The sequence below is a fragment of the Cucurbita pepo genome, chromosome LG02 (assembly GCF_002806865.2).
Source record: "Cucurbita pepo subsp. pepo cultivar mu-cu-16 chromosome LG02, ASM280686v2, whole genome shotgun sequence".
Taxonomy (NCBI): domain Eukaryota; kingdom Viridiplantae; phylum Streptophyta; class Magnoliopsida; order Cucurbitales; family Cucurbitaceae; genus Cucurbita; species Cucurbita pepo.
Window position 1 is genome coordinate 3,993,780 of NC_036639.1, and position 9,694 is coordinate 4,003,473.

The 9,694-nt window shown below is 37.4% G+C and overlaps 3 protein-coding genes across 3 annotated transcripts; 1 reads left to right on the forward strand and 2 right to left on the reverse strand.

Annotated features, from left to right (window-relative positions):
* Nucleotides 1-1,533: 1,533 nt before the first annotated feature.
* Nucleotides 1,534-3,682, forward strand: LOC111787548 (putative pentatricopeptide repeat-containing protein At1g53330). The gene has a single exon (XM_023667546.1). The coding sequence runs from the start codon at nt 1,704-1,706 to the stop codon at nt 3,081-3,083; it is 1,380 nt and encodes a 459-aa protein (XP_023523314.1). The 5' UTR covers nt 1,534-1,703; the 3' UTR covers nt 3,084-3,682.
* On the reverse strand, nt 3,484-4,998 carry LOC111787549 (peregrin-like). The gene is made up of 2 exons (XM_023667547.1): nt 3,855-4,998; nt 3,484-3,747 (listed from the first exon to the last, which is right to left on the reverse strand). Exons 1-2 carry the CDS (start codon nt 4,827-4,829, stop codon nt 3,697-3,699), a joined length of 1,026 nt encoding a protein of 341 aa, XP_023523315.1. The 5' UTR covers nt 4,830-4,998; the 3' UTR covers nt 3,484-3,696.
* A 630-nt stretch (nt 4,999-5,628) lies between these two features.
* On the reverse strand, nt 5,629-9,196 carry LOC111787782 (probable sodium/metabolite cotransporter BASS1, chloroplastic). The gene is made up of 7 exons (XM_023667832.1): nt 8,535-9,196; nt 7,985-8,078; nt 7,875-7,908; nt 7,748-7,802; nt 6,487-6,570; nt 6,114-6,401; nt 5,629-5,971 (listed from the first exon to the last, which is right to left on the reverse strand). The coding sequence occupies exons 1-7, from the start codon at nt 9,084-9,086 to the stop codon at nt 5,834-5,836; spliced, it is 1,245 nt and encodes a 414-aa protein (XP_023523600.1). The 5' UTR covers nt 9,087-9,196; the 3' UTR covers nt 5,629-5,833.
* Nucleotides 9,197-9,694: the final 498 nt, after the last annotated feature.

Below are 9,694 nucleotides of genomic sequence, written 5' to 3' on the forward strand. Positions count from 1 at the left end.
CTAGCTATGCTCGTATTGACAACTTTTAAGCGAAATATGTTTAGTATTAACAAGTATGAAGCATCCTCAAGTAAAACGATACTGAATTTAAACTAATAAATGAGTGTTTCGATAAACTTACAAGTACTCAACGAGTCTCGCAAAATAACTATTCGACTTTACGATATTTGATGGTCAATAGGATTTTAATGTTTTAATTAAGTAGGTTACCATAGTGTTTTTGTCTATTTATCGGATGACACGAGAACGCTCGATCGTGATCTACTTTTTGATTTGAATTAAATTCAATAAAAGGTTAATGAGATTGATATGAAGCGTGACGCATAATGAACTTTAACTACTAATAAATGAATATCATATTTTCAAGTAGGAGTATGAACATTTATCAGTCTACTCAATAACAGATAAATAAAAGTTTTTTTTTTTATACAATTTTAATTTTTGGTAATATATATATATAAATAAATAGAAAGTTTTCTTAATTATCTTTATTTTTTTTTTAAATAACCTATTTGGTATTTAGAAATTTTGTTTAATTTATTGTTTTTTATTTTATTTTTTAAAATAAAAAATAAACAAAACTATTTTTGGTAACTGGTTCTTCTGTTTGTTCTTTCTCTTATAAAAAAAAAACAGATTTTGTTTGATACTCATTTATTATTTTTACTTTTTCATATTTTAAATTAAAAATACGGAAAATTAATAAAATAAAAATCTAATTTTTTTATATTACTTTTTATTTTAGATATTTATTATACATTTTAAAAAGTAAAAAAAAAAATAAATTATAAATTAAGTTTTGTTATTTCTAAATTTCCATGTAATTTTGAAAATTGTTAAAAAAAATAAATTTTGATTTTTCATTGCGTGATTTAATTGATTAAAATATTATATTTGAATTAAAAATTTTAATTTTATTCTTAATTTATAGTATTTTCTTTCATTGAACAAAGAAAGACAACATTTTGATCTATATATATAATTGTCGGACTAGGAAAGTTTCACATCGGCTAATTTAGTAATGATCATGGGTTTATAATAAAAAAATACTTCCTCCATTGCTATGAGGCCATCTACGAAAGCTCAAAGTAAAGCCACGAGAATTTATGTTCAAAGTGGACAATATCTATTGTGTGGAGAGTCGTGTTCGTCTAACTTGGTATCTGACCCCTACCCTAAACTTAGTCGTGCCAATAGATGGATAAATCCTCAAATGTCGAACAAAGAACTGCACAAGAAAAAGGAGTCAACCCTCCTCAAAGGCTTAGTAAAAAATGATTAAGACTTGGAGGAGTTGAGTCTCAAGTAAGGGGAGGTGTACTTTGTTCGAGGGGAGGTATTGGATGATGAAAGTCTTACATCGACTTATTTAAGAAATGATCACACGTTTATAATTAAAGAATATTCTTATGCTCAGAGTGGACAAATTGTGTTAGTCTAATATATATATATATATATATATATATATATATATATATATATATATATATATATATATTTTGGGAGATGAATTTGAAAGAAAGCCGCCAAAACCATCGGCTACCGTCGTTCGTTTCGTTTGGATCCTGCAATGGCTCTGTGCCTTTCCTGATCTCTCTCAATTCTTCACATTCCGCCATTGTTGCATGAATTTCTCTTGGTTCTCAGTTGATGAACAATAAACCGAGGCACATTTCTGGGCAAAGAAAGCCAACAGCATCCAAATGAAGACCCACAAATTGATTTCACCCTTTCGTCTGTGTTCCCTTCTTCGTCTCCAAAAGGATCCTAAACTCGCTTTTCAACTCTTCCTGAACCCTAATCCCAGCTCTACAAAACCCCCCAAACCCTTCCGTTACTCTTTACTTTCCTATGATCTTATCATCACCAAGCTCGGGCGTGCCAAAATGTTCGATGAAATGGAAGAAATCCTCCATCAGCTCAAGCAAGAGACTCGGTTTGCTCCTAACGAGATTATCTTCTGTAATGTCATTTCGTTCTATGGTCGAGCCCGCCTCCTTGACCGTGCCTTTCAAGTGTTTGATAAAATTCCATCCTATGGTTGCAAGCGGACGGTGAAATCAGCGAATTCGTTGTTGGATGCGTTGTTGAAGTGCAGGGAGTTTGAGAAAATGGCGGAAGTTTTTGTGAGCATTGGTAACTATGGCTCCCCTGATGCTTGTACTTTTAACATTTTGATTCATGCTGCTTGTTTGTGTGGGGATTTGGATGATGCATGGGAGGTGTTTGATGAAATGCCAAAGAGAGGTGTGAAGCCGAATGTGGTCACTTTTGGAACTTTGATTTATGGACTTTCTCTGAATTCTAAGTTGGATGAAGCATTAAGGTTGAAAGAGGATATGGTGAGAGTCTATGGGATTTTGCCGAATGCGTCGATATATGCTACATTGATCAAAGGGTTCTGTGGGATTGGAGATTTGAATTTGGCTTTCAAGCTAAAAGAGGAGATGGTGACTAACAAGGTAAAACTGGACTCGGCAATTTATTCTACTTTCATCAGTGCACTCTTCAAACATGGTAGGAAAGAAGAAGTTCCTGAGATTTTAGCAGAAATGGGAGAGAACGGGTGCAAACCCGACACGGTCACCTACAATGCCATGATCAATGGGCAATGTAAAGAGAACGATCTTGAATCTGCATATAAAGTTTTGGATGAGATGGTGAAGAAGGGGTGTAAGCCAGATGTGATCAGTTTCAATACAATCATGGGGAGATTATGCAAGGAGGGGAAATGGGATAAGGCTATGGACTTGCTTGCAGATATGCCAAGACGAGGTTGCTCTCCTGATGTGGTATCATACAGGACTCTTTTTGATGGGCTGTGTGAAATGATGCAGTTACAGGAAGCAACTTCGATACTGGACGAGATGATCTTCAAGGGCTACGTGCCTCGTTCCGAGAGCATAAACAAACTCATTGACAGGTTGTGCCAGGAATCCAACATGGAGCTGTTGTGGATGGTTTTAAACAGTCTAGGAAGAGGAAATGTCATGAACGTAGATATATGGGCAAGAGTTGTGGCATTTGTTTGCAAGGTGAAGGCATCAGAAGCCTCCAAGTTATGTGATTTATTGATTAGTTGACAAGATAGCTATGTCAGGGGATTTTGTTATACTGAACTATCTATCTCCTTAGTCTGGGCATCTTAAAGACAAGCCGACATCGATTTACAACGCACTCATCTAGTTGGAACTCGGAGATCGAGAGCAATGACACCCAACAAGAACTAGGAGATTGAGTCTTGCCTGGTTGTAGTATAGCAACCAAGATCTACATGGATAACAAGTCAGCAATAGCTTTAGTCAAGAACTAGGTTCATCAATGGATAACAAGTCAGCAATAGCTTTAGTCAAGAACTAGGTTCATCAAGAGAGATCGAAGCATATTGACACTCGATTTCACTTCATAAGAGAACATGTGAAGGCAAAAGAAGTGGAATTGCATCATTAAAGTCCGATGCCTTTCAACATCTGAGGAAGAAGGTTAGCATCCGAAAATTCATTTATTTTATTAGTTTTACTCCAACTACTCAATAATTCCTTGTCCTCTAATTACACTACTGATGTAAGGATAGGTATCCCATGAGCAAAGTAATTACAAGACTAGTTTGTTACTACAAAGATCAAAACATAAACTGAAATCATTGATCCTAAATTTAGTGGCTAAAGCTGATTTTTGCTGATTTCCCAGTAGCTATTACTTACTTTCATCTCTGGCCACAATCTTGAACTTTCCTGTTAGTTGTTGCTGCACCCAGAAGACATGAACAACATTCAAACCCACAAACCAAATTGCAAACTAAATGACCCAAATTTAGATTTAGCTCAGGGGAGAAAGAAAGAACAATAGTTTACCTTCTTCCACAAATCAGTATGGGTTTTGCAGAACCCAGCTACAATAGCACCAGATCTCCTTCCTTCTTGATACTCAATGCAAAGATCCTCCTTCAACCCACAAGTAACGTGAAAACCCAAACTGCATTTAGCCTCTGAGCAATCAATGGCACAACCTTCAGAGGTTTTGCAGATATAGCATTGAGATTTCCATCTCCTTTTGAGAATCTTTGAGCAATCAATCCCTTCTCTGCCATCTGGGTCTTCGAAGAACACTTCAGGAACAAAGAGGCCACAAACAATATGAGCCCATCGGCCATCGTTTGTTGGCTTCATTGCCCCTCCTTTGAGAGGACAAAGACAGCATGAAAATGGTGTTTCAGAAGCTTTCTTCTCCGTCTTGGAAGACGAAGAAGCTAAGCACTGGGTACAGAACCAATCACCTTCTGGTACATTCTTCACCAGAGGATTGCCGTAGCACGAAGCATGTACCATCAAATCACATCCATCGCAGAACACGATTGGATCAGAAGGGTCTCCATCCGTGCTTTGACAAATCGCACAGAGGATTCCGTCCTCTTCATCCTCATCATCATCTTCTTCTTCTTGGATAGCTTCAATCTCTTGATGCTCAATTTCAATATCAGAGCTTTCCTTTTTCTCTTTTTCCTCTCTCTCTGATTCTGCTTCTGAAATCGATATTTCTTCCGGAGGAGGCTTGTATTCAACATTGAGATCCAGAGATTCAGGGGCAAAATCAGGATGAAACGCCCAGACTCTTTTCTTCGTCGGCAAGCAGTAAGGAGAAGCGGAAATGGCGGTTCGGTGGGGTAATGTAGCGTCAGGGATGAAGATTGATGAATCACGAGACTCCTTTCGCTTCTTCGCAGGGAGGGAACAAGAATGGAGAGATTGATCCTGTTCTTGCTGCTTTCGTTCTAGTTCTTGAAGGATTATGAGCCTTTTGAGAGGAGGTAAGGCATGGAGGGAATCCATTTTGGGTCTGCAAGTTCGACTGATAGCTTCGAGAAAGGAATGGGATTGGAAGTTTGGGAAGGATTCGCATTTTAGTATAAGAATTAGGGTTGAGAAGTTTCGAATTCAGAGTTGCCGCGAACTGAAAAAAGACGAAGATTCGTGAAATTTTGATTGAATCCGGCGGGGAACAGCGAAAAATGTTCGTCGTTCAATTTTCCCTTTTGAATTTTGTTTTGGTTAAAGATTCCATTTTTAGGTTAACCCCCGCCCAGTGTCCCGCCCTTTTTTCAAATAATGGCGGGTCAGGTTTTACTTATTATATATTTTATTACTTTATAAATATATATTATTTTTAATATTCATAAACCCTACATAATTCTTAAAAATAAACAATTCTTAAAAATAAACAATAAAGCATAGTCAAAATTTTGCCATACTATAATAATGGACTAGATAATAAAATTGGTGGTTGGATTATAAGAGTCAAATATCTAGATATTTATCTTATAATAAAATATCAAATATAATATATGGTAAACTATAATTTATACGTCAATTAACCATTTTTACGATAAAAACATGAACACGTATCATTTTAGTAATATATCGAGTATAACACCAATATACTACATATCAATTAGCTTTCATTTAAGATAAAATATACAATTCTTTCATTAATATTTCGAGAATATTAGATACCAGTCATGAGATTTTAGACTTCTCTTTAGTTCATTTAATCTGAAATTAATTCAAACAAAAGATAAAAGACCAAAGCATTTTATGTTAAAAAAAAATTCTATGTTTGATTGCAAACATGTAAGACTAAAAAAGTTGCAATGTTTTTATTCATTCCATAACAAACTTAAACTTGATCAGAGTTGGATCATGGAAAGATAGCAAATACCCTATAAAGAATTGGCAGAAATTAAGAAATTGCCCTGGAGAGATCTTCCAATGTCTAAATTTTACTGAGTCAGAAAGATTGAATCCTGGCGCATAAATATAGAAGACATCACCTTCATCTAATCTTTGCTTTGTCTCCAGATCCCAGCAAGAACGCTGCCAAAGATTGAGTGACAAACACTGGAAACAGCACAGGGCACCGCCGTCAGAGGGTTTCCAAAGTGCTGGGTAGCAAGAACAACACCTAGCACTGAGTTCTGTAACATAAAATCGACTTGTTAGAACCAGCTCCAGCCAGCAATGGCGAAACCGATGAGTTGCTGCGAGGTAAAATACTCCGAGAGCTGACTTGTCAAAGAGTGACGCTAAGATATGATATAGGTAAATGAAATGATTTACCTGCATTCCAACTTCAATGGAGATTGTCCGAGAAGACGAAATGTCGATACCGAGCATTCTTGCGAGCACGTAACCGAAGAAGAATCCCGACATGTGAAGAAGAGATGCAGCCAGCAGAACTTGCATTCCAGACGTGAGAATAGCAGAAGAGCTTTGAGCAATTGCATTTCCACATAAAACAGCTACTGTACCAACAGCAATAGGGGGCATCAATGGAGAGATGAATCGAACCAAGCCATGGAAATACTGGTTTAAAAATGCACCAGCTAGTACAGGAAGAAGCACAATCTGTGATGGAAAGGGAAGTTAATAATGTAGTTATTACATGGAAAAAGAAAACGTGGGTATCTCGATCAAATGCTAGAAATGGCACCTGTAGTGTGGATCTTAATAACCCAGCTGCATCCACAGCAACAAATTGACCAGCAAGTTTAGCAGTGAGAAATGGGGTCATGATCTGTAAAACATTGAAATCATAACTTCTCTACAAAATCTATGAAACTATCTGCTTAAATTCCATAAAGGTTGAACTCTGAAGAAACTAGAAAAGGATCAGATGCTAGATCATAAATTTATAGTTGTGCTAGATCATAAATTTCTTATGTTCATGTAAGAAATCTGCAGTATATCTAAGGGAGCTCGTTTGCTTGCATTTTCTACAAACAGAGATATTGGATCTGTTCTAATTTTAAAAGAACTATATAAAAATGAAGACAGCTCTTGCTCTAACTCGAACTTGAACGCAACGCTTCTTGTATCGATATGAATTTAGAAACAAAACGCCCAAACGAAGAAGCAAAAGCATTATGTAGATTAGCTAACCACAGCTGCCACAGTGCTCATCGCTGTCATCAGCACTGTGGACTCTATTATGTTCATGTAAGAAATTTGCAGTGTATCTAAGGGAGCTCGTTTGCTTGCATTTTCTACAAACAGAGATATTAGGATATGTTCTAATTATAAAAGAACTATGTAAAAATGAAGACAGCTCTTGCTCAAACTCGAACTTGAACGCAACGCAGCTTGTATCGATATGAATTTAGAAACAAAACGCCTAAACGAAAACAGCAAAAGAATTATGTAGGTTAGCTAACCACAGCTGCCACAGTGCTCATCGCTGTCATCAGCACTGTGGCAACTATTATATTCATGTAAGAAATTTGCAGTGTATCTAAGGGAGCTCGTTTGCTTGCATTTCTACAAACAGAGATATTAGGATATGTTCTATTATAAAAGAACTATGTAAAAATGAAGACAGCTCTTGCTCTAATTTGAACTTGAACGCAACGCAGCTTGTATCGATATGAATTTAGAAACAAAACGCCTAAACGAAAACAGCAAAAGAATTATGTAGGTTAGCTAACCACAGCTGCCACAGTGCTCATCGCTGTCATCAGCACTGTGGCAACTATTATATTCATGTAAGAAATTTGCAGTGTATCTAAGGGAGCTCGTTTGCTTGCATTTCTACAAACAGAGATATTAGGATATGTTCTATTATAAAAGAACTATGTAAAAATGAAGACAGCTCTTGCTCTAATTTGAACTTGAACGCAACACAGCTTGTATCGATATGAATTTAGAAACAAAACGCCTAAACGAAAACAGCAAAAGAATTATGTAGGTTAGCTAACCACGGCTGCCACGGTGCTCATCGCTGTCATCAGCACAGAAAGAGCAACATTTCCCCTGAAAAGGCAACAAAATTTTTCTTAAACCAAATCAGGAAGTTAAACGATGGCATATCGAAAATTAGAATACCGTGCAATGTAGGTGACGATATTGCTTGCTGTTCCTGAAACCAAAGATGGATCAAACTATTAAAATAGGGATAATGAGAAAGATTATTGACACTACCAACAAATGCATACCACCAGGACAGCAGCCAACCAATATTAAACCAGCTGCATAGTAAGATGGCAGATTTAACAGCTTGCTGACAACATAGCCTGATATTGGCATCACCTGCAACAGGAACCATGAAAATCTATCTGGTAGAGTTTCATTCATGGATCGAAGTTCGTCGAACTACTAAAGAAACTGAAATTGAAATAATCCTCATGCCCTCACTATTCTTAGTAACTGTTTCCTTCAATACAGAGGAGAGAGAGGAACTGCAGTGCATGACTACCAACTCAGAAAAGTTCTTCGAATGATAATGAAACGCTCTTTAACTCACAGTGAATATAATTCAAAGTCATAGAAAGCAATTCCATAAAAGAGATAACGAATCATTGGTTCATGTAGTTTAAAGTAGAAAAGCTTCATCGCTCAGATAATTCAACATCAAAAGGCATTGCCAACTTCGGAAATTATTAGTTTATATAATCCATACACGAGATGTTCCACGAGATCAACGAAATCAGTAATGTTCAAATTCATTCAAACAACAGTGTAATAACAGAAAATCAACGAACTAACCGAATACTGTAGCAAGAATCCAGAAATCAATTCCTTAGGCATAGCGAGAGCTCCACGAAGATCATCGAGAGTCAATGTCATGCCCATACCAAGCATTGTGACGGTGAGACCAAGAACAGTCCATCTCGGTTGAACCCAATCGTAGGAAGCCGGTCTGAGCAGCCCTAGTAAACACCCCAACGCCACCCAAACAGGAAACGCAGTGGACAAAGCTTCACCGATCAATTCTATCCACTGCATCAAACTCCGCTCGCTCTGGACGCCATTGGTGTCCGATGAAGATCCACACCGAAGAGGAGGAACCAGCAATCCAACATGAATCCGTTTCGTTTTGGAGCACAGAAGCGGATTCCGATTCCAAACCGAAATACGTTGGTTGGAAATCTGTAGCGAAGCATTGCAGTGAAACGTAGGCGCAGAAGCAGAGGAAAAACGGTAGTTGGAAGTAGAAGAAGTGAGAAGTGAAGTGGGCGGGCTGAAGCTGGAAAGGGAACGTTGAGGTGGTTGAATATGGGGAGGAAGAACGCAAGTATCTAATGGAAGAGATAGCATTCTGTCCTCTCTGAGTGAGGAAGAAAGGGAATGAAGAAGAGAAGGCAGCAATGAAGTTGAGGGGTCTGTAATTCCGGCGGCGGTGGAGAAGCAGTGAGCTAGCGTCGACCTTGAACGGCGCCAAAAGCATAGTGAGTTGGTTAATATAATATTGAGTGGTGGTGGAGTCCAGTCTCACGTCAAACAGACATTTAATATTCAGAAAATACTTCATTCCCCATTCAAATTTAATACATACTTCTGGTTGAAGTCCCACATCCACTAATTTAAGAAATGATCATCCGTTTATAAGTGAGGAATATAGTATGAGGCTTTTTGGGGAAACCAAAGTAAAACCAACCATGAAAGCTTATGCTCAAAGGAGAGTGGTGTTTGTCTAACACTTCTATTCACCCATTATTATTTACAATATAATAAATATATATATAGCTTATTCACCCATTGGGTGAATAGTTTAGGTGAGTGGGGAGACAATAGCTTATTTAGTCTTGCTTGAAGGGACATCACGTTGGACTATAATCAAACAGCAAGGGCTAGAGATACCCACGTTTGACGTTTGACAACTAATAAGCTCCCACCTAACTCCTTACAAAAGATTTAGTTGGAGC